Genomic DNA, 25562 nt, shown 5'->3' with positions numbered 1-25562 from the left:
TAAAATGGCATTGTAGTTTTAATATCTCTCACATGTGTTAACAGGAATTCAGCTGCATGTCCAAAACTGCACACATACACACACGCCATTCTCTTTAAAACTGTTAAAAGTGAAAGATGACCTGGGATGACCTGGTAAACTGGTCCTGCGCTACATGGTTTTGGCTCATCTTTAGTGCAGACTTCAGTCATTCGTGTTTAAAAAAAAGGTTCTGGTGCTCCAGTCTGCATGTTCAAGGCTTGATGGTTCAAAGACATCGTCAGTTTCCATCCAATTCTTTCCAGACAGACGTTCAGGATTCCACTGATCACCCAAGAGCCACACATTACCAAAGACCACACATTAAAATCAAACTGCACCTCCACGGTGGTTTCTGTGCATCATTTATAGATCCTTATTCTCGTGCCAAGTATCTCATTCATCCTGTATTATTCTGAAAGTGGTGCTCCAAACAGTTGATTAAGACATCTGAGTGACAGCCTATAGCTCCTCCTTCTTCCTCTGATGACTTCTCTGCTTCTCTGTGACTCCACCTCATTGACTTTTGGGTTTGGCTCCACCTGGGGTGGGGTCAGGAGGAGGACCACCACCCTGGACCAGTCGACTCAGACTGTGGAGAAGAATAAGAATAAAGAAATAACATTTAAGTATGAAAAACTTAACCAACTTTAATAAGTCCCAACATAAAATAAAGTTGAGGCTTTAAAATGTGTTTTACAGCTTGGCCAAAAGGAGGAGCCACACTCACATGTCCTTAATGTTATCAACATGGGCTTGTACTGTTGCCAAGATGGTGTCCACTTTTTCCTGAAAGAAAGAACATTATCTCAGACAAGAACCAAACAACCAACGAATATCTCTAATAACATGAGCAGGCAGGCTTTTAGAAAGCTTTATAAGAATATGAGAATGTTACCTGGTGTCGAGTGTAGAAGAGAGGGACAGAGAAGACTGCAATCACACCTGTGAAAAATATAAGTAAAGAGAGCTTCTATTAGAGCTGCATTCAAATGCTACAGTTGAATACATCTTCCTATTTTCTTTGCTTTCCTGGAATTTGCATAATATATAGCTCATAGTTCTATAATAGTCCTATAAAATTGGTTTATTATCTTCCTTACCTTGTTCTTCAGTTACAGAGGACCAATACAGATCATGAATTATTAAGGTGGTATCCATGGATCAGAAAAAGCAGCAGCAGCAGTTTTGAAAAACTAGCTTGTGTTGGAAATCCTCTAGTCCTTCATCCAAACAAACAGGATGCTGGACACTATTGGCTGGAATTCTGATGACTGGACTAATCTCAGTCCAGCAGTGACTATATCTTACACCCTGTGCAAAGTGCTTCATGAAACTCATTGCTATCTTACATCCCATGGATAGTCTGTTTTCTGTAGTCTGTATATCCCATGAATACATTGTTTAAAAAGGAACAGTGTTAATGAATATATCTACGCCAGTAAAAGTGATGTGTGTTCAGGTTAATTTCTGGTGTATCGCTATCTTGGCAACAGAAAACACAGGTGTGCCACTGATCTATTTTAACCCTGACAACAGTCAACAATCTGCAGTCAGCAGTGCTGAGAATGACCCACCACCCAAATAATGTCTGCTCTGTGATGGTCCTGTGGGGTCCTGACCATTAAAGAGGAGGGTAGTCTGTAATTAGGTTCTGTTATTTGTTACAAAGTGGCCCTATATGCTTAGTGCAGTTAATAAAATAGTAACAAGGAGACATTATTAAGAAAGGAGTCTGATTGGTGTATATAAGTGTAAGCATTTAAATCAGTTCAATTCATTGCTATTTTTAGTGTAGACTACTTAGATGTCATAGTGCACATCAAAGCATACATACCAATGATTAGCAGAGTAAGGCCATTGCACAGGGCTCCCAGATACGTCACCAAGTACACCAGCAGCAGAAACTGCAAACAGAGGAGGAAGTCACTTCAGTAATACACACATTAAAGCGCACAGACCATTCAGTGTCCCGGTCATCTGACACTCTTCACCTTTCCACATGGCCTTTGGTCCGGTACCTTGGTAATGGATAGTGATGTTATCTAACACTTGATGAGCTTGTCATTGAAGAGATGGAGTTTCTGCTAATATCAGTCAGTGTGTTTATTCCAGTGCCCCCTGTCTGAAACTAGAGACCCCTGCAGTGAAAGAATGAGATCCCTCTTAACCCCTCTGCTTCTGAGGAGCACATGTGTGACACATCACACATACCACACAGGTCAAAATGTAAGAACTTGGGCTTCAGCTCCTTCTAAATAGACTTCTGCATCTAAGTGGGTGCAGCACTAAGCACTGGCTTTTAGAGTGACTGAATGAGGGGCACAGATTATCATAAAAAGGTGGACAAATCCTATTTTTCACTGTGTTTTATTATTTGTTTCATTATGTATTATTTTTTTCATTATCAAAATGTTTCTGACTATAAGACATACTTAAAATCCTTTAATTTTCCCCAAAATTGTCAGTGCATTTTATAATCCGGTGCGCCTTATATATGAATTTTACCAGTCAGGTTGTAAAAAGCAGTGAAGCCACTCCGCTAAAGTACTGCATTATACAGGAGTTTCAGTTTAGTTTCCCCAGTAGTATTAGCATTAGTGGCTAGCCACGCTGAGCGCTAGCTCTTTAGCCATAAAGAGGTGAGTATTATCAGCCTGTGGCCTGCTGCTAATCCCGGCTAGCACTGCTAGCTCGAGCAATATTAGCATTACTCGCTAACCACAGCACTAGTTCTTTTGCCGTTCAGAGGTAAGTATATCGGACTGTAGTCTGCACATTTACCGTGTTAATACCTAATGGAATGAACCGCTAGCTAATATCACCCTGGCTTACTGAAACACTCAGGGTTCCTCAGTGTAGAGCTGTCGGTTAGCCGCTAATGCTCCCGCTGTAGTAGAAATCTCTAAATCTAAGCTAACTGTAAATAAACATAAGCGCTTTACTCACCCAAATAAACAGTTTTTAGGAGAGAAATCTGTATAGATTAACATCCAGCACGCATTTGACTTGTCTGACTCCTCTGAAAATGTTTTTTAAGAATTGCAGTTTTGTGTACTTAACTAACTTAGCTTTACAGATCTCGCCACTCAGTGGTGACATATTTGTTTACAAGAAGTGTTATTTTTATTAAGTAGAACTTTTGCAATAACCATTTTTTTGCACAATACTATCTTGTCTCAGTAATAACTGACATAATAATAATAATACAATAATAATGCATTTGTGCATTGAACTCTAGGTTTATTATTTAATTATGAATTCTAATGCATACACTACTGTGAATGTGTTGGTAATTGTTTGAAATATTATACGTTTTGGTGTCCCACAGGGTTCTATTTTAGGGCCTATGGAATGTATTTATTCATTCTGACAGGGTATAAGGGGTTAATGGGCTTTTTTTGTGCTATGTATAGTGATACATAGTGAGCTTAAAATAAGGCTGAGTATGGCCAAATAAACTCCTGTGTCAGTGATAGGAACTTCGTTTCTTGAATACACAAGACTCACACTGTAGTGTTTACACTATATATTATAGGACCATTTTAATGTATGTGGAGTCAATCTGTACGTCTAGACTTACATGGAGGAGCCAAGGCTAGAAATATAGTCAGAGAAACCTCATACATGGTCTTCTGTGTCAACACAGCATTGAGTGGAAAGTAGGGATCAGAATACAGTGTTCCCAACGCTAATGCCAGAGGAAGGGAGGGAAGGACAGATGAAGGCTAAGCAGCCTCAGATAAAAGTACAGACATAAGAAATATAGAAATGATGAAGGAAATCAGGTAGAGCACATTTGCTGCATTTTAAATATCAATTTGAAACATTAATAAGTCTGTTGTTAGATGTTGTTAGTTTGATTACATCTGAATCTGGAAGGTTTGATGCCAGAGGGCAGCTGAAATGCATATTTAGAATAATGAGAATGCTGGAGCATCAGGGCATTGAGGATGATAACAAAGGAGCAGTTCTGCCTCTGTAAATGTCAATAGGCTAACATAATTCAGCAGAAAGAAGCAGGGCTGCAGTCTAATGGGTGCAGAAGGATAGAGAGAACAGAGAGAGAGATCCGTAACAAGATATGTGATAGAGGAGATCTATCCGAGACTGAATGTATGTCAAAACAAAGCAAAGGAACATGAAGTAGAAGGAGAAACCTTTGTGGAAAAAAACTTCTGGGCAGTAAATGTTTAAATGGCTACCTCTGATTCTTACATAGTTATATAATTAGTATAGGTATTAATTACATCAACCACACTATACATCCCTTTAAATGAATACCATTCAGTTACTTTTCACTGCACCCATTGCCAACCTCTCTAGTCCCTTTAAAAAAGTATCTGGAGCAGATCAGCATGATCCTTTTGACACAGTGTTTAATTGCAGGTAGAAATTAAGCTATTGATCAGTGAAACTGTACTCTATGTAATGATGGTGCTTCAACCAATATTTTTGGGATGAGTTTGGGATTTGGGGATGATGTGGGTGTCCATTCAACACCCTGATCTTACTAACGCTTACTAACACTTTTGTTACTGAATACAATGAAATCCTTGCAGCAATGCTTTGAAAATCTAGTAGAACACTTTACTTAGACAGTAGAGAGCAGGCCTTCTAATAATTATCTTTCATATAGTGTATGATGCAGCATTTGTGTAATAATCATACAGTATTCTGCAATGTTAGAGCTGTTGGTTGTGTAAAAGAAAACGCAAGATAGCCAAGATAAGCCATGCAAAATATGTAAGATTCAGAATCTAAAACACTTTTGTGTCTGGGTTACTATGAGCTAAACAGAAGCCTTCTATGAAAAGTTGTATCAGGGATCCAAAAGTGGCCCTTTCATGGCAGAGGCCTATAAATCTTCACCCTTTTTCAAATCTTCACCAGTTCTTGTTCATTGACTGATGGATCATGTCAATGTTCCCATAATTTTAAGTGATTAGAAAATTCAGTACTCAGAACTGGATTCAAAGTCCAGACTTTAATAAATGGGTTCTATGGCATTGTTCCAAAAGAGTTCGTTTTAAGAGTGTAGTGGAAGAGAACCCAACTGAATCTGTAATAAATGGACTCGGACTGCTTGGATTCAGTCCACGAGACTCACCTTGAGAGAGTCAAACAGGCTTCCAACAAAAACCAGGCGCTTCAGTGTGTCCAGAGCAGAGTAGATCAGGACGATTCCCCTCTGCATGTACTGGTCAGCTTGTTCACCAACCAGGCCAATGTCCATTTCCAGGTATGACCTGTAGAACATCAAGCAAATACAGATACTCAACAAAACAAGAGTTGAGAAAAAGGAAGAAGAGAGAACTGAACAATTTAAAAGAAGATGAGTTGAGAAGAAAGAAGAAGCAAAGAGAGGAGATGAGATGAAAAAACAGGGCAATGGAAAAGAAGATCAGAGGAGAAGACCGGAGGTGAGAAGGGAAGAGATGTGACAGGAGGAAAAGACAGGAGATAAAAGAAAGAAGAGAGGACAGAACAATAGAAAAGAAGATGAGAAGAAAGTAAAAGCGAGGAGAGGATATGAAATGAGAAAAAAGGAGACGAGAGGATGGGGCAATAGAAAAGAATATGAGAAAAATAAAGAGGAAGAGAAGAGAGGCAATGAAAATTGAGAATATGATGAGAAAAATGAGAAAAGAAAGATTAAATGATATAAGAGAAGATACGGAGTAAAGATGAGAAGGAAAGGAGACTAAAAGAGAGGAGACAAGAATAAAGGACATTTATAAGTGAAGAAATGAAAAAAGTAAATGAGATGGGAGGAGATACAAAGAAAAAAGAATACATGAAAAGAAACCAAATAAAAAGAAATAAGATATAATAGAAATATGAGAAGAGAGAAGATAAAGAAAAGAAAAAAGGAGAGAAGGAGATGTGGTAATAAGATGAGAAGAAAAGACAAGACACAAGATAAAACAAGAGCTGAGACAGGAGAAAGAAAAAAGAAAAGAAGGAAAGAAAAAAGAAAAGTAGATAATAGGAGAGGAGATGAAAAGGAAGGAGAAGAGTGGAGACAGCAAGAAATGGCATGAGGAGTAGAAGAGAAGAGATTAAATGAGAATAGAAATGGAAATAGGTAATAAATTAAATGGAAATTATAATATAATGATGAAAAATGATAAGAAAGGAGAAGAGAAGAAGAGAGATGTGATGAGTGGAGACATTATGCTCACTTGAAGGGATGTGCACCATCTCTGAGCTGCAGGGAGTGCAGCAGTTTGCAGTAGATTCGCACAGAGATGGTGAAGCACATGATGGCCAGTGAAAGAGTGGAGACCACTGTGATGATGCTGAGCTGGAAGAGGGAGAGCAGGCCCACCACCAACCCGGTGAAGACCATGCCCGTCCGCTCCATGTCCTTCCAGTAGATCAGGTCCATAACTGCAGAGAGAGAGACAGAATAAATGGATGTTATCAGTTTTGCTCAGTGTGTTAAGGACTTGGGTAATGCACTGCATGGCTGAAAATGCTGGTGCTGCAGCAGAGAGCTCAGTGGTCTGTGAGGGAAGCTGAGGGCAAGCTATTGGACTAGACAGGGCTAAATATAGGCTGTGAAGGAAGGGAGGGAAATGCAGAATTTAGCCGTAGTGACTTAAAACACCTGCTGACACTACTCAACTCTACATCCACCCACTCTTCATGCCGCCTGTTTCAGAGAGTCAGAACTAAAAGCCATTCCACAGTGTTTCCTCAATGATGAAGTGAATGAAGAAAGACAAATGGCATCCACACTATGACATACTGTATCTTTTCCAGTCAACTGACTTCACTGACTATCCATTAGGGCTGGACAGTACATTGTAAATATTGATCTATTTAAAACTACTTTATACATGATATTAAAAATGACCATATTGTGATATCATACCTGCAGCACAATATTGTTACTGCATATGATTTAATTCCAAAAGGGTTGTTTGTGTGAAAATAGTCTGATTTTCAGTCAGTGATAAATATACAGTGTTTTTTGGTGTTACAAATTATTTTTTTTCCTTTTATTTTGCCATTTATTATTTTCAGGTCCAGTCAGTGTACAAAGTTTTTCAGTAAACTATAATAAATATATAATATACCGCTCTGGAACAAGTGAAGGGACCACTTCAGTTTCTGAATCAGTTTCTCTGATTTTACTATTTATAGGTTTATGTTTGAGTAAAATGAACAATGTTGTTTTATTCTATAAACTACGGACAAAATTTCTCCCACATTCTAAAAAAAAAAATTATTTAGAGCATTTTCAGAAAAAGAGAAATGGCTAAAATAACAAAAAAGATGCTGAGCTTTCAGACCTCAAATAATACAAAGAAAGCAAGTTCATATTCATAAAGTTTTAAGAGTTCAGAAATCAATATTTGGTGGAATAACCCTGGTTTTAATCACAGTTTTCATGCATCTTGGCATGTTCTCCTCCACCAGTCTTACACACTGCTTTTGGATAGCTTTACGCCACTCCTGGTGCAAACATTCAAGCAGTTCAGCTTGGTTTGATGGTTTGTGATCATCCATCTTCCTTTTGATTATATTCAAGAGGAATATATATTTTCAATTTGGTAAAATCAAAGAAACTCATAATTTTAAGAGGCCTCTTATTGTTTTCCAGAGCTGTATATAAATATAAAAAATTAAATAGTAAAAATATATTGTAACAAAACCTGACAAAAATTATATATTGATTATATATCATAATGTATTTATTCATTTATTCATTGGTTAACAGCTCACATCTGGTAGGTAGCAATGGAAATAAAGATAATGACAATTTCCAAAGCCTTGCAGCATTTACACAACACGAAGCACATTCAGACTTTCATTATGATAAATATAAAATGACACAGCAACACAGAAGCCATATGAAGCCAGAGCTTCAGAAGAAATTCAGTAACAACACCACTGATTGCAGGTTAAAGTGTGAATAGTATGTGAAGAGTTCTTGTATTGCTCAGCATAGTGTCTGTTTACAGATAAAATCCCACCCTTCAGCAAAAAGTCATCTTACTGTTTACATCACGTGCAGAGCGCTAGTGAGGAAAGGCCTCTGTGAATATGGTGATCTGCGCAAGTGCAGATTTTATGAGTAATTCAAAATTATTTTTTTTTTTACTATTAAAATATCTGACAAAATATTTACTTGAGAGTGGATGAAAGTACAACGTATGATCTGGAGTGAAATGAAGAAAGGTAGCACTTCTTTCCTGTTTCTTGCTGTAGTACAGTAAAAACACCACTAATTCTCTGTGTATCTGATCAAACTTGGCTGAGGTTTCAGTTGAGGTTTCCCCCTTGACTGAGGTCTTTGCCCTCTCAGATTTAGTGTCTCAAAAGCATATTAAACTTGTGCTGGTAACTGTGTTGAATTAGGTGGATATACTGTATGCACGGTCAAGAAAGAGCTTTTATGGACTCCCAGCCACAGATATATCACTGGAGACTCACACTGACCCTGTGTTTCCACATATATATGGAAGCATTTTTTAATGGTAGCTTATTAATGGAAGTGTTTTGGTTGCATTTTGGCCTCCTGTCCACAAGTGTTGTCTACAAGTGTTGCATTTAGGTCTATTTTAGGAGTTAAAATTTTAAACATTAAAATTTTTGAACCTTTAATGCTGCCTTATGGGTTGGCACGATTGCATGATTTAGATTTGTGCGGATAGAGAAACAGAGAGTAAAAAATAAAAGTAAAAAATAAGTTGGATATTAGAATTTCTAAGTTGAAAACTTAAAAAGTCAGAAAGGCCTCACCATTCCTGAGTTTAGAATCCAAGATGGCTGCACTGCACATCAACAACAGTACAGCATAGCAGTAGTATGGTACAATTATTAAATCGTACCCACCGTACTGTCCAACCTCTCTCTGTGGACATGTTTTATAATGTTTGGATGCAAAGCATACTGTAAAATTCATTATTATCAATTGGATTTAATAACATTTCTAACCCAGGACAGTGCTAACAGTAATATTCTGGCACAAAAGAATAGTGATATAGAGTATATATTGTTTAGATTCACCAAAGAAAACTATGTTTTGATTTATCAGAATGTTTAAATGAAGCACTGACAATAATTCAGGTTTTACGTAATTTTTGGACGCAGAATACAGTATGTTAGCAAAACACCTCTGGATATGTGTGGAGAAGACAGCAGAAGACAGCACATAAAAACCATTTGACATTAAATTAGTTACACACCCAACTAGGGGTGTGCCATATCATATCGTACACGATAATATCGCCAACATTTTTGAATATCATGAACGATATTATACCCTGAAATATTGTGCCATAACACTCACCCCTAATCATCACATCAGGGTCCTACTTTTTTGCTGTTTAAGCAAAAGAAAAATTCACACATTTCTCATTTACAATTAAATATCTACTAGAGACAGATTATATTTGTCCAGTATCACTTATTTTACTTTAACCCTGGATATATGGAGATATATGGAGTGCATTATTAGTATCATGACAATCTGGATCATTGACTTCTGTTAGAAATCTGCTAAAAGTCTTGTATTTTTTTTACATCTTAGTTAGGTGTGTGCTGTATCATATCGTATACAATGATAAAATGTAAATTTTGTTTTGTTGCAGTTGTGTATTTTTTATTTTTTTGTCATATCGCCAAGAGTATTGTTATTCGCGATTATACCATGAAATATCGTAATATTATTTTAGGGCCATATCTCCTACCCCTACACCAAACCTTATAAAAGTCTAATCTTCCAAAAAAAGTCACGACAATGGGCAAATTAGCTCAACTGATGTAGCCAGTTAGAAGTTTTGAAAGATTCCTTGAGGAAAAAGCTCAGGACATACTCAAAAGAGATCTTAAATTCTTTATCTTTCAACATAGAAAGAGCAACAGAAAGATAAACAACATCAGTTCCCATTATGAATGGCCTCAGCCCCCTCCGTCTCTGAGATAAAGGCAATAGACGGCATGCTGCTAATCTATTTACAATTACCTCACTACTAATTCCATTCATGCCTGGCCTTCAAACATTAGTGACTGGGCGCAGCAGCAGGTGGGCCATTTATAGCTCTGAGCTACTGTAAGACACTGACTTGGCACACACCTGGCTGTTGTCAGAGACAGGTGGCTGTGCAGGCTTACTTCATGTGGCTAACTTTAGTCAGCACCCGCTGAGACCGCTGGGCTTTATCTGCGTACATCTCCACATTAAACCCCAATCAAGTATAGCTGAACTCTGTCTGAGCTGTTCCGGGATTAGCTGCGAGGACATTCATGGAAAGCTTGGTAAACACACACGTTTCAGTCATTATTCCAAAGCTTTTGTTGTCGCTGTAATAACAGCTGGTCTGTGCGTAGCGGCTAAAGTGTTTGGAAAGTTGATACTGATAGCAGTGTTGCAGATTTGGTCTGACAATTTAGGGGAGGCCAGAGAGGGGGCAGCATCAACATAAAGGTATGCATAAAACTAGATTAAAAAGAATGATCATGTTTTTTATGAGATCTCATAATTTACTCTGATTTGACATAATATTAACACTGGTCTTTTTTATTTTTTATGCCCTATTTACCATAAACCAGATCTGTTTCTCTGCATACTTTGTTGGCAGCACTTACTTATTGACGTCCAGTCAATAACAAGACAATGCACAAAATCCAGTGTACAAAAAGTTTGCCTTTAAGAAAAACTAATGACTGAAAAAAGTAACTTTGGTACCGTATTTTTCGTAATATAAGGCGCATCAGATTATAAGGCACTATCAATAAACATCCATTTTCTGGTCTATTTTCATAGACTACAGTATAATATACTCACCTCTGAACATCAAAAGAGCTAGCATTTAGCGTGGCTAATGCTAATACTGCTCCAGCAGGGGTAAGCAGCTGGCTACGGGCTGATAATACTCAACTCTGAATGGCACAAGTGCTAGCGCTTACCATAATTAGCGGCTAATGCTAATACTGCTCCAGCAGTGCTAGCCAGGGTTAGCAGTAGGCTACGTCCGATAATACTTCTGAACGGCAAAAGAGCTTGCTCTTAGCGAGGTTAGCATTTAATGCTAATGCGGTATTGTTAAAAAAATATATATGATATTGTAACTGAAAAAAAATGATATTGTTTAAAAAAGAAAGCAAATAAACTTGGAAAAAAGAGCTTTAAAAATAGTTTTAAAGACATGTCAATTATAAAGTCTTTGTCTGTACTAAAGCAGTGCTGGAACAGATCATGTTACTATACTCTCTACTGCAGCATTTACACACTTACACACATCACATTCATACTTTTATTATAAAAACTGGAAAAAGACACAGAACCTTCCTTTAGAGAAATGACAGATGAAGCCAGAGAGTGGTGAGTACTTGTAGTTTTCTATACCTTCAAAATGCTCTTGAAAACTGGAGACAACTGGTACAGGAAAAATTCTGGCAACACATGGCACATGGCAACAACGCCTTTAGCTCAGCTTAAAATTGGACTAAATATCAGTTTTAGCAGCGAAGAGAAGACTTAGACGACAAAAAAATAATCATGTTCTAAAACTCTGTGTCACGCCTGCCACAGACTCTGTAGTTCCTTTCCCTGACTCTGCCGTTCCCTTCTATGGACAATCCCCGGTCCGGAACTACACCTCCCAGCATGCACCTGTCAACACCACGCGCTCGGACTCAGCCAACCGCGGCTCACTCAGGCGTTCTACGTCACCGGAATTTTAGACTGTGTTCAGGTGTTTGTAATTTAGTTTTAGTATAAATATCAGTCTGTTTGTCTCGCGTGTTGCGAGGTATTTTCCCTGTTCACCAGCGATATACTGAGCGTTATTTTCCTGTCTGTATTTCCCGTGTATGACCCTTTCTTGTTCTTTTCGACTACGTTATTGCCTTATCCTTTTGTTCTGTTTGTATTGTGATTTTCTGGTTATTTGAACTCTGCTTCTGGTTTATGGTTTCGTTTTCGGTTTGTGATTCGGCTCTGATGTTTTGGTTGATTGTTTTTCTGGCTTTGACCCACGCCTGTTATCTGACTACGCTATCTGCTTACGTGCTTTATAATAAAGCCTCGTTTTGTTTTTACCGCGAGCGTCTGACTCCCGTCTGTGGCGTTACACTCTGCATCTGACCTAAAAGAAACATGAGAACTGAGGTGGGAGAATGATATCAAATTATTTTTCGGTGTGATTATATGGTATATGCAGTAGTGCTGGGTGATTATGGACAAAAAAAAAAATTCTTGTAAAAAAACGTTTTGTTCCTCACCAGAGAGCGATGATGCTGCAGTTTTTTTTTAGAAACAGTAGGATTTATTTCTAGCTAAATATATGCTTTATCCCACTGGGTGTTTGTGACGAAAGTTCTGAAACAGTGATAAAAAAATTAAAAATGAGAAAATATATGCCCGTGCTGGTCTGTGGGAGGCGCCAGTAACCAAGGTAAGATGGATAAACACTTCTGAAATGAGAAGCGCTTTCAGATATTTTAGATTAAAAATATAAAATGTCTGTATGTAAAATCACAATTACTCTATTTTGAAACTAAAATTCGAATTAACCAAATTAATCATAAAAAAATGGCCCAACAATAATGTGCAGCATTACTCATTTCTTGCAAGAGATGCAGCTTCACCAAAGTTACATGGTGCAGCAGCTGGGATCTGACTTGAATGTGACAGTTCGTCATATTACAGTCAGTGCTGCATCACAATAATTTTTGAGCAAAAACTTTTTTATGTAAGTCTGCTACACAGCATGGGTTATTACTGTGCTTTTAGTTAATAAATACATGTAAATGTTTTAGCTGGTTGTTTAGCTTAGCTCGCTCTTAGCAGTGGTTTAGCTGGTCTAGCGACAAATATAATCAATCTGACCAAACTTATCAATCAATTACCAAGCTGGTTCAATAACATAACAGGAACACCGGCATGACCAAAAAGACCATCAGCATGACCAAAATTGAAAGCTACATTCACAATGCTTATCAAGAGCTAGTTTACCATAGGGTATGTTTTCAGCTGGACCATCAAAGACCAGCTTAGGCCATCTGAAACCAGATACCAGCAAAAGCTGCTCTTAAACGGAAATGGATTTTTCAGCAGGGATGTCAAAATCAATATTAGAATGTTGCACTTTCTTGTATTTTACAACATTAATCACTGTTAAAGTATAATAATCACTTTATTACAGGACTTGTATCCACAGACTGAACTCTGTAAGTCTGCGGGTTGCCATTCACTTTTCAACGACCAGCTTATGTTCTATGTTTATATCCTATTATTAGCAAACAGCTGTGTTTTCCATGTTACGGCTGTGTTTAGATGACAGTAACTCATCTTTTATGCTGTAAAACAGAAACCAGGGTCAAATCGTTTTTGATAAGTAGGTAAAAAAACTAGAAAAAACAAGTATAGCACATTAGACCACATACTAAGCTAGCTTTGAGCTTTGTGCTTGAGATATTATTATATTTACAGAATGATCAACATTAAGGACATAAGCATTAAAATTGCACAAATGCAGAGCTTAACACTTACAACACCACAAGCCTGCACTCACACACTAAAGAGGAATATTTTAATATTTTGAATATATTGGATCCATATACATTACAATACATACAATCTCTAAGGTGTAAATTCATTCAGACACTCATTCAATAACTCAAATTCAAAACAGCCAGAACCAGCAACCAACCAACCAACACACGTCAACCCAACCAACCTAATCCATAATAAAAGCAAAAAAAGAGACTGACCCTCCTCCTGAACCACTGCACCTCTACAGTGGAGCGACCACCCAGAGCCCAGCTCCTGTCACTAGAGAAGTGAAGCCACTCAACAGCTCCAGGCTGTCCAGGCTGCCCACCCTCTAAGTTACAAATACTCCCACCTAAAGATCACATTTCCTTCTGCGACGACGCACCCCACGGAGGGGGCTTAGCTGTCCTTTCACAGATTTTCACGCTCCTCACCTTTACTGGCCATCCTGCTAGCTGCCTGAGGGTGAGCCCTCTCCTGAGCCTATCTCTGTCCCCCTGCTCTGCCCCAGGACCCTGCAGCTGTTTTTGGCCTGCCCTGTCAACAGCCCCCCTCCCTGCCCACTGGTCAAAAATAACACTGATCAATTGTACCCGCCCCCAACAAAGAAGACAGAAGGACCAGTCACAGTCGGACGCAAGAGGGGGACATACACACTTAGTTAAAAACAATCTATAAAAATTATGAAAAAAGATCTTACAGTCATCTTACTGTCATTCAGTAATGATGTTATTTGCATTAGGCTATATATATATATATAAATATATAAATAAATAAAGATATTTAAAGGCCTTTGATATGAGAATGCTAACTATTTCAGTTAACATTAACTAAATGCTAACCAAGGCGCAATTTCATGATATATTTTTAACTCAAGTTGCCTTTTTCATTTGTTGTAAAATGTATCTACATTTTTGTCGATTTTTAATTTACTACACAATGTGAACAGACAAACTGTCCCTTACACTGTGCCAAAATTTCTTGATGATCGGGCAAATAGAAATACTTCAAAATGACCTGAAATAAACTCTTTTTTCATTGACTTCCATTGAAAGTTTAGATGTTTTTTTCTCTCTTCTGTAAAGTTGCTGTTTTGGAGATACTTGTTTTTTTATTGGACAGGAACGAAATATATAGTATTTTTAGCTACCAGCATGAATAAACTCCTTAAATTAATGAAATACATGGTTCTCATATTAAAAATACAGAATAGAACAGCGTTTATAAGTTGTGGGCACCCAGTGGAGTGCGTTGGTACTGCTAGAGGGTGGTTGACAAAATCAAACATAGTAAAAAAAATAAATTATAATAATAATATAAATATGTATATATGTAAACTGACATAATTTAAAATGTGACACATGGTCATGGATAAATGGTTAAAAACAAGGTTTTTCTCAAAAGAAAAAGCAAAAACAATGGCAAAATTAATAAAAACACTGGGCAATACTGAGGTCATGTCTGTGAATTGTGCAATAAGTTCATAATGTAATTATCATGATTACTCTACTTCACTCTACTTGTCTCATTCAGTCAGTCTTCCTGCTCTAACTCCAGCTTTGTTCTGGCTGAACACAGCCACCATGCTGGATCTGCAACCTGGAATGTACATATTAATGTATATAATTAACTCATCTGTGTGGGTGAGAGGAGTCGTACTAGCAGACAGCCCACTTAGCATGATTACACCATTACACTGAGAACCCTGGGGAGAGTAGCCATGGAGACAACATGAGACTTTCCATGTTAAACCATGAACACTGGAGAGTGGAGGGAAGACGCTTACTGTACTGCCTGATTAGCCTTTAGAGGCCTGGATTTTTTTAAATAGTAATCTATTTGTTTATATCACCAACAAGACCACCACATCAGGGGGTCTTTGAATATGTAAAGTCTTAACAGTTCTTAACTTCATTTATTTCTACAAAAAAAGGGCTTAATTTGTTTTAAAATGTTTCACATCCTCCTCCCAAATGCCCTAAATTCCACTGACAGTAAATACAATTGGCCTCATTTATCAAGCATCTCAGAGTACTAAGATTACCTCTCATCAGCTGTCTAATAGAGATCAGTAAACTTGAATTAATCCTTCATCAGTATTCTTACTGTGAGAAATGAAATAAATCTATTGCCCATTGTTGTTGTTTTTTTTGCACAGTTCCTTTTTAAAATTAAATTAAAACTTTAAATTAAATTAAACTTCCTAATTTGGTATTATTGGCTGTGAGGGATGCTATTTAGTTGTATGTTCATTACTTTTAGATGGTATTCTAGGATTTGCTACATGTAAATTTAATGGAATTGAGTTTGATAAACCGAATGTTGAATTAATTTATGTTTGTTTGAAATATTGGTATGAGAAATAAAGAAATAACAAGTTTGCTCCAAAATCTGTAAGTTTAATTCTGGTCTTCTTTTTGCCTTTTTGTTATTGCAGAACTGGTCTTAATTGTGTATCTAAAACCCTATCCGGACAGGATTAGTTTCTTAGGGGGACATCTGTGAAAAATATTTCACACTTCTACTCAGTAATAAAACTCTTGCATCCAGACTGAAATTGAAAAAAAAAAAACAGGAGGACCAGTGAGTTTTTAGGCTTTCTTTGTCACATGACATTGCGTTCAGTAGCTCCTCCATTTTCACTCGCTGTTGTGTTTATGTGGATCTTCATGAAAGCGGATGCGCAAAGTGTAATTACGGCCTGTGGCAGTGGACAAATAGCTATTTTATTAAATGCAGGGTGACGAAAAACAGAGATGTGTTTAAAATTACCGGAGGAAACAGAGTTAAGCGAAAAACAGTAGGTTAATTCAAGCTTTAATTTTATAAAAATCCTTGAATTGATTTAGCTATAAAAAAGTCCTTTGTCTTAAAATGCCTTACATTCATTTTATTTTTTGACAAACCTTGTGTTTGTCAATTTGCAAATTCTCAGTTCATTACTTGTAGTAAGGTAGAGGAGACAGTACTGCAGACATGGGAATGTGTAAAAAAAAAAAAACGTTTGGATACCTCCAATTTACTATTAGTATTATTAGTGTACGAAAGTTTAAATTTTGTTCGTGCAAAACTAATAATTAATTGTTGGTTTGAAATATTGTAAGCAAAAGCTTACTGTAAAATCTGTACACTCAAAATATGGGTGTTGAGTGCATTTTTCCATTTTATTATTGTGATACTTTTGTCTCTGAGAGGAACTAAAAAGTCTTACATTTAATTGTGCCGTACCTGAAAACACTCTGGATATGATAAGCCTGTAAAAAACTTTCAGGAAAGATACCAGCCAATCTGCAGACTCACCTGCTATATGGATGTGGATGGTCTGGCCCTCTGATAGGTCGAGAGTAGAAATCCATCGTTCTCGGGTCAGCTCTTCCTGAGTGTTTTGACCAATTGGAGCAAGTGAGAGGCGTGTCCTGTCCTCAGCCTGCGATGTGGCCGTGGTTTCTGTGGTGACAGGGAGCTCTGATCCATGGAGCTGTTGAACTGTGCAGTTAACACAAGATAGAATTACTTAAGCGAGTCTCCTTAAAGTTCCTTAAGGCAGCTGTATATCTACAGGCAGTGTCTTAGAAAGGGCTTTCAGCAGCTTGCACCAGCTAAAATATAAAATATATATAAAATTTGGTCATTGTAGTGTAACTCGGGTTGTTTTAATGTGAAATATGGTAGCACTTTAAAATAAGGCTCCTTTATATAGGGTTTATGAATAGTTCATAAAGGAGTTTTTAATAGTAATAAATTAAGTTGTAAATATTTAAAAAACTTAATAAGCACTTACAACACATGAATAGAAAAAGCAACAGTGACAATGACTTTTTAACATCTAATAAAGTCATATAGAATGTCAGTTTAGTTGTTTAATATGTTATTATAGTTAAATTAATAAAGTTATTAACAGAAATGTTAATGCTGACTGATAAAAAAAAACCCAAAGAAAAGCATTTAGTAAGATCTGAGGTTTAACAATATAAATGAATACGGAAACACTCTATTTAGTACGCAGCAGGCCACTGTTATATTTTATGTGTTGTACCTGCTTATTAATAATTAATGACTTAATAAATAACTATTATTAAACTCCCTTATAAACTATTTACAAACCCTTTATAAGGGAGCCTTATTTTAAAGTGGTATCTGAAATTTCCTACTCTAGAGAAAGGATATGGTAACAAATAGACTACCTTATGCCTAACCTATTGTTATACAACACACTTACAGACCAAAAGTCATTGGACAGGAACTAGTGTTGTGGCCCATGACTTTCGCCATGTTCTGTGGAATCTGGAAGCCACTAAAAGGTTTCATGCACTCAGATTCACATAACTGCTATTTAACAGTGCATATAAAACTCCTATAACTGTCTGTAGATCTGTAAATAGATTATAGTCCAGTTGAACCAAATTTCACATGTGGGAGTTTCACCCAGGAAGGTTAAGCTGTGAGCCTTTGGCAAGTTAGCAACATACCATGCTAAGCTTAGCTTAAACAAATTGGCGTCTGACAATGGGGCATATGTACACATGGCTGATGAAAATACAAAGCAAGCTACAACAAGAGAATTTAAAAAGTAATTTTCTGTCAACTCACAGTTTTCAGTCATTCCACAGTGTCTGACTGTAATTACAACTGTAGGTTTTCTGTCTGCCTGAAGGTTGGCTAGATAAGATGGGAAGCATCTGAGTCAGATCACGATGTCATTGTGTTAGTCTTACACTGTCATACCTGTGAATCATGTCGTAGCATGCTCATAAAGCATTGGACAGCTCCCTCAATGTTTCCTCATACATAGAGTACCAAGCGAAAGTTAGGACACACCTTAAATTCAGATGTTTTTCTTTATTTAAAAAAATCTGCATAGTAGATTAATAGTAAACTTATCCAAACTATAAAGAAAACATTAAGTTATTTAGTAAACAAAAAAATGTTAAGTAAATTGCCATCTCTTGCTTAGATGACAGCTTTGCATATATTGGCTGCATTTTCTCAGTCAGCTTTATGAGGTAGAGTCACCTGGAATTATTGAGGAATTTCATTGAGGAATGTTCTAATTTAATCAAATTTTATAGCAAGAACTACTTAATAAAAAAATACTTTAAGAAATAAAAGAAAAAAAAAACTCAAGTGCAGTCGCAAAGACCATCAAAAACCTTATAATGAAAAGTGATGAAACTGGCTCTCATCAGGACCATGCTAGTAGTCTACCAAACATAACTGAGGAATGGTATTATTATTTTCATTCATTTTTTTTTTTTGCTTTAATATTACACAGAACTTTTTTTAAGGTCTCTTCTGACATGTTAAATTCAGTCTTTTCAAATCAGATTTGAGACCCTTTCGTATCCAGTCTTGAATTGGATCCAAACCAATTTATGATCATGTCATCTGTTATTACATCTATTTAAACTATAATTTTACTGATTTTGTTTGTATTTGAAATAATTATATTACTTAGCTAAGTAAGTTAGACCCAATTGCATTTCACCCCTTGGTCCTACCAGTTAGTCCTACCCCCTCTGTTTTGTGTGTGCACGTCTAGGGATAGGGTGTTCTGATTCTTTTTAGGCTGGAGGGGGACATGTTAGGTCTACATGCCCCTTTAAACAGAGATTTCTCAGAGGCACAATTAAAAACAGACAAATATGAAAATCACTGGCAAGATGGCAGCAAGCTAACTTTCCCGTTCCAGCGTAAATGGTGCAACCGATGACAGAGGCTGCAGCATTTAAGGTGGAACAGAAAAATAAAAGCTAATGTTAGCTCCCCATTGCAGAGGAATTAATGAATTATTTGCACCACCTGCCCCCTTTCTGAAGACATACGATGCCATAAAGCTAGTTTACCAGCAGTTAGGTTGCTGAACTTTAGTGCCCTACTGTTAAATATCTATATCAGATGCTTTAAGGGTTGTCCCAATTCTTAGGGAGATTAAATTTTTTTTTAATCATTTTATTTCTAAATTTTATCCCTTTTTCTTCCCAATTTACAAGGCCAATTACCCACCCACTCAATAGGCCTCCACCTATCACCAGGAGGGTGAAGACTAACACATGCTCCCTCTGATGCAGCATTGCTGAGTAGCATCACAGCGCACTTGGAGGAAAGCGCAGAGACTTAGTTCCTATACATCAGCTTACAGATGTCTAGTGCTAATCAACAACATCCTTGGAAGAGATGTGCTCTCTCAGGGCTCCGGTAGCTGATGGCAAGCTACATGAACAGGAATCGAACCAGCGATCTCCTGGTCATAATGGCAGCGCTTAGCCCACTGGACCACTCAGAGATCCAGAGGGAGGATTTTAACCCCTTCCTTGTGTAACTCTGTTCCATAGGGGAAGGGTTACACTCAAAAAAAGGGGTAAGGATATAAAAGAGAAATAGGGATTGGCCTTAGTGTGATTAAATAAATATTTACTGAAAGGCTAAAGTCGTGGAATAGATATGTGTCCCAGACAAGGACTATTAATGGAAAATCTCGCCTCAAATAGCCATGCAGTCCAATGCTAGGCTTATTTCCTGTCTGGAAAACTGCTTTCATATCTCTGAAAGATCTGACAAATTATATTCTCAAAGATTTATATTTTTATAAAATTTCTTACTTTCAAAACTCTCTGTAACGCAGTGTGAGTGGCTCCCTGAGATTTCCTCCTCTTCTCCCGCTGTTGTCGTGTCTTTATCAGGAGTGTCTGATGTATCTTGAATGGGGTTTTCTAGAGTCCTCTGGATGTTCTGGGACAGTTCTGAATGCTCCCCAGCCTGCTCCACTTCCTGCTCCCCATCTCCACTCAGAAAGGTATGTGGGTCCCACACGGCAGTGGGGGACTCTGGAGGTAAGAGTGTTTCCAAAGTGTCCACTCTTTGCAGTGAGCCCCGCCTCCCCCTGCCCCCTGTCCTGCGCCGGCCCGAGTCTCTGCGTGATGAACCCTCTCCATCGGAGAAGGCGATGTAGGAGAATGTGAGCTCAAAGGAGTTCTGGCGTGGGGTCCCCCATATAGAGGGGCTGCTGAGACCACCATCATCATCCTCAGGGCCTTCGTCGTCCTCAGACCACTCCCGCGCTGTTATCAGCTCCGGAAAGTCGGACTCCTCGTTGCCACCTTAGAAAAAAGCGTGGAATTAGCTGACAGTCATATCTTTATGAGGAATTGCATAAATGTAATGTAATGGGATGGAGTGCTACAGACTAGTAGCTCTCCAGCCCAGAGTGTTGTTGAACTCAATTGCAATTGATCTCAAAGCAGGCAAAATATAAATAAATAAACACACTGCTCCTCACGTGGGATTGAACCCATGTTATCAGGGTCGCGGCCCAATACACTATCGCTGCCTCGGCTAGTTTATTAAGACACTGCCGGGAAAAAACGGCCTTATAAGGAGATGGGAGGCCAAAGAAGAACGGGCGGAAACTAAATTCACCCCACCTATTGCCTATTGAAGCTGCATTTTAACACACAGCTACTGTCTATTCAAGGTATTTTCCCATACTTTCCTCTAAATTCCAAACAGGATTTATACTTTTCTGTCAAGGAAACCAGAGTCACTGTGTGTGTTTATACTTTTGTGTTTGTGTGTCTATGTTGCTTTGCAGCTTAAACTGTAAAAGCAGGAATGGGAAGTTTATAACTCAAGGCTCAGTGGACCAATCACAGCTGCTGTCAGCATTGCACAACGCATAGTTATCTTTCTGTAACTACAGGTGCATCTCAGGCTACAGCACAGGCTGCTGAATAGGCTACGCGGCTACACGGCTAAACCAGGAACACCTCATAGAAGGCATTATCACCCACAGCAGACAGCATAATGGGTGGTAATGATTGTGAGCGGTGGTGTCTGGCTAGAATTGTCCTTGCAAACAGACAGTTGACACAATACTAGTTCCTGTCCTATTGTTTTGTGGCATGTCACTTTATAGCTCTGTCCGGACGGAATTAGTTTCTTAGGGGAACAGGAGGACCACTGAGTTTTTTGGCTTTCTCGGTCACATGACATCGCGTTCAGTAGCTCCTCCATTTCCACTCGCTGTTGTGTTTACATGGATTTCCGTGGAAATGCACATCCAAAATGTAATTATGGCACATAGCAATGGACAAATAGCTATTTTATTAAATGCAAGGTGACGAAACTAAGAGATGTGCATGCGGACCATAATAAAATTACAGAGGACCCCCCATAAAAGAGGAAAATATCCCAGGACCCCCTGAGAAACTAATCCTGTCCAGATAGGGATTATGGAGTCAACACATGAAAACTTTTTTTTTTTTCCAGTTGCGCCAGGAATATGCTACTTTTATGAAACTATGGAACATATAGTGCAAAGCAGGTCTTACCATCTGTACAAGGAGGAGTGGAGTCAGGTGTTGAGGACACAGAGCCAAACTCCTCTGAAAAAAAAAAAAAAAACAGAAGCTGTTTACATCCAGTCCACCAGCACACAAGCATTAGCATACAGCTCTCCTCTCTAAATTACTTTGGCAAAGGCCGAGGCATATCCAGCCAGGGCAGATCCATTTGAATATGAAATTGGACCATGAAGCAGATGCTGTAAAATAAAATACCCTCCCCACTTACTGGTGAATTAAAGTACACGAATAAAAGGAATGCAGCTACTTCAATTGCTGACATAAATGTGCACACAGATGAACACACACAGCTTGCCTAGTCCATGTAGAGAACTGTCAGAGTACTGTCAGTTGAATAGGACTGTCTGGAGCAGATAAACATGAAACTATTGGCACCGTGATGTGAGTTATAATGGATTGAATTCCCCCAGTATTAAGGTGTGTAACGGTGGAACTGTTCTCTGGAATGATGGGGCTAAATCAAGTACTTTTTGGATTTGAGAGGGAGTTGAGAGGGAGTTGGTGATGGTGTAAGGCAGTGATCATCCTTTCAACATCCAGCCCTCACTAAGGTTCTTGTCACTGAATGCAATCAAATCCTCACAGCATAGCTCCGAAATGTAGTAGAAAACACACATTAGAGAAAGTAGAGATAGTAACTCCAGCAAAAGCAAAATAAATACTCATATTAAATACAAATATTCATGCCCAAAAATATTGCTATACCATAGAGTGCATGTCATATTCCGCATAACAGAAAAAATGGACTCAAAACACACTAATTAAGCCAATTGGAAGGTTCTACTTGTACTTAGCAGGCAACTTTCTCGACTGGTCAGAATCATATAACAATAACAGGAACTGTACATCAGGTGCTAAGAGAGCCCAGCTTAGCAGATAAGAGCTCACTTTGAATATTCGATTATACATCCTACATCCTGCAGACTCCACACTACAGTAAGAAAACATTAACAGCTCCCAACCACACTATCTGTGTATGAAATAAACCAGAGTTGTCAAAATGCAGCATTATAAAGGCAAATGGCAGTTGTTTCTTTTGCCTTTACATATATAGGCATTTATATTGTAGGAGCCAAATGCCTCCTAAATGGCTTTAGATTATTTTAATTAAATGCTTTATTTTTAAATGTATATTAATTTTATGTTCACAGCAATAGATTTATTTTAAGTACTTGGCCTTGAACTCTGGCTAAAGTCAGGTGATATAGCATGTCATATGCCTGAATCGGGGTAGTTTTTCGTTAAGCCGGGGAGACGCATGGTTTTCTGATCGTGTCCTTGTGCTGTGGACTGAATTAGAATATTCAGATGGAAGTTTACGCTGAATAAAAGTCAGAGTTGAAGCGTGGATTCTTGTGGATTCTTGTGGATTATCTGAAAACACACGTCAGTTACGCGGCTCTTTTTCACTTTTGCTTTCGGAAACCCACTTTATATATGTTGAGGTGTATGTTAAACTTGACAAAACCTTGAAAGGCCTCCTGTGGTACAGTATCTGGTAGTTGTGAGGCGGGGCCTTCATGGATCGCATCAGTGAGCATTGGTTGTTTACTTGATGCTTAATACTTGAGACTCCATCAACAAATCAGAACTTAAAGTCATCTGCTCACAGTCGCCTGAGTACTGTTTACTTTCACCTGTTCCTCTTTAAGTCTTTAAACCAGTCTTTGTTTGTTGTTACATTGATTCTGTTTGTTACATTGTTACATTTTGTTATATACTTTTTTTTTGATGACCTTTACTGTGAGGATTGGTTTTGTCTTTTGGATAAGTCTGCCCTCTTTTTTCGAATCCCCTCACTTGGGATTTCTCTGCTGTCTCTGCTATTTACTTGTACTGGGTTTATGTGATTTTCTTTTAGGTTGCACCTTTTCTAATAAACCTCATGGTTTTTTTTTTATCTGCAGGTGTCTGACTCACTCAACCATCAATACAGTCTACAACTATTTTACAATTGTAATGTATATGTTCTCTATATGTATATGTGTACTGATACAGTAAACTGTCAGCACCATGTGTCTCTACTACATAACATCTCACACCCAACCAATCTCAACCATTGAATTATACAGCTCTGAAAAAAAATTAGAAGACCACTTCAGTTTTTTAATCAGTTTCTCTGATTTTGCTACTTATAGGTATATGTTTGAGTAAAATTAATATTGTTGTTTTATTCTATAAACTACTGAAAACATTCCTCTCAAATTCCAAAGAAAAATATTGTCATTTAGAGCATTTATTTGCAGAAAATGAGAAATGTCTGACAAAAAAAAGATGCAGAGCTTTCAGACCTCAAATAATGCAAAGAAGACAAATTCATATTCATAAAGTTTTAAGAGTTCAGAAATCAATATTTAGTGGAGTAACCCTGCTTTTTAATCACAGTTTTCATGCATCTTGTCATGTTCTCCTCCACCAGTCTTATACACTGCTTTTGGATAACTTTATGCCACTCCTGGGAGCAACATTTCAAGCAGCTCAGCTTAGTTTGATGGTTGTGATTATCCATCTTCCTCTTGATTATATTTTAGAGGTTTTCAATTTGGTAAAATCAAAGAAACTCATTTTTAAGTGGTCTATTATTTTTTTCCAGAGCTGTAAATATAGATATTGATTAAATAGCGAACCCCCTGTAAATATACGGGTATAATATCTAAAAAAAAATACAAATGTATTGATCATTGATTACACAAATGCACAAATGCACAAAACACATAGGCCTATCTGTATGCACAACTCTGTGTTAATATACACGAGGGCAACTTCTGAAGGCAATGCTGGATCAACACGCCACCCATTCTATTGTTAAACCATTTCAAACTGACAGCTGCCCCCTTATTTAAATACTGATGCACTAGCACAAATACTAGCAATCACATGTGTATACAGGTGGTGGCTGAAATAGACTATACATTAGCATTGCAGCATCAGCAGAATAGAGGAGCACAAAAACAAAGGAGTGAACACATCTCAGCTTAGATATCTTCACAGATCAAAGGATTTATTACAAAGTACACATTATAAAACAGAGAATAGATCATACATAATATGTACAATGAAAGAGATGAAGGGATAAAGAGATGGAGAGAGAGAGGGAGGAAAGAATGGGGGATGCTGCTGGTTGAGGAAACAAAAGGAGCTACTCACTGCAATGAGAGAATCCTATAACCTGACCCATGCTCCATCAAGGCACTGCTGGGCCTGTCCAGTCCGTCCAGTCTGGACACCCCTCCCCTCCTCTCTCTCTCTCTTCCTTCCTGGTGGTCTCACTCCTCCGCTGGATCTCTCCCTTCTCCTCTTCCTGGCTCCCTCACATTCTCTGGCATTCTGTACCCCCTCCTTCCACCCCTCCTATAGTGCACCGCTGCCTCTCCCTCTCTCTCCCTCTCTCTCTATCTCTCTTGCTCCCTTGCTTTCTGTCTGTGCACACCCTCCCTTTCCTCCCTCCTTTCTCTCCACACTCAGCCCCTCCCAGCCTGCCTCCTTCCCTTCCTATTTCCCTAGCACTCTATCCCTCCCTCCCTTCCTCCCTCCCTCCCTCCCTCCCTCCCTTCATCCCTGCCTCCCTCTCTCTGTCCACAGAGATACTGCAGGCTCTAGCAGAGGCAACCTAGAGGGAGCCCTGTCATCCTGTTGATGGGAATGAGCTGTGAATCCCTCCTTTCTGTCCA

The 25562-nt window shown here is 38.2% G+C and overlaps 1 protein-coding gene across 3 annotated transcripts; it reads right to left on the bottom strand.

The window, feature by feature from the left end:
• Positions 1 to 25226, bottom strand: rtn2a (reticulon 2a). Of its 3 annotated transcripts, XM_007260901.4 has the most exons (10): positions 25039 to 25226; positions 21859 to 21912; positions 20131 to 20628; positions 16832 to 17017; positions 6204 to 6411; positions 5129 to 5267; positions 1856 to 1925; positions 917 to 963; positions 749 to 807; positions 1 to 610 (listed from the first exon to the last, which is right to left on the bottom strand). In XM_007260901.4, exons 1-10 carry the CDS (start codon positions 25067 to 25069, stop codon positions 535 to 537), a joined length of 1368 nt encoding a protein of 455 aa, XP_007260963.2. In that variant the 5' UTR covers positions 25070 to 25226; the 3' UTR covers positions 1 to 534. The 3 variants fall into 3 exon arrangements, with proteins under 3 accessions (XP_007260963.2, XP_022542278.1, XP_022542326.1); XM_022686557.2 differs by lacking the exons at positions 16832 to 17017; positions 20131 to 20628; positions 21859 to 21912; positions 25039 to 25226 and adding an exon at positions 13966 to 14065; XM_022686605.2 differs by lacking the exons at positions 16832 to 17017; positions 20131 to 20628; positions 21859 to 21912; positions 25039 to 25226 and adding an exon at positions 13750 to 13856.
• Between the last annotated feature and the right edge of the window lie 336 nt (positions 25227 to 25562).

The sequence above is a fragment of the Astyanax mexicanus genome, chromosome 18, assembly GCF_023375975.1.
Source record: "Astyanax mexicanus isolate ESR-SI-001 chromosome 18, AstMex3_surface, whole genome shotgun sequence".
Taxonomy (NCBI): domain Eukaryota; kingdom Metazoa; phylum Chordata; class Actinopteri; order Characiformes; family Acestrorhamphidae; genus Astyanax; species Astyanax mexicanus.
Note: the sequence above shows the minus strand (reverse complement) of the source record. Positions and strands in the feature narration are given on the sequence as shown.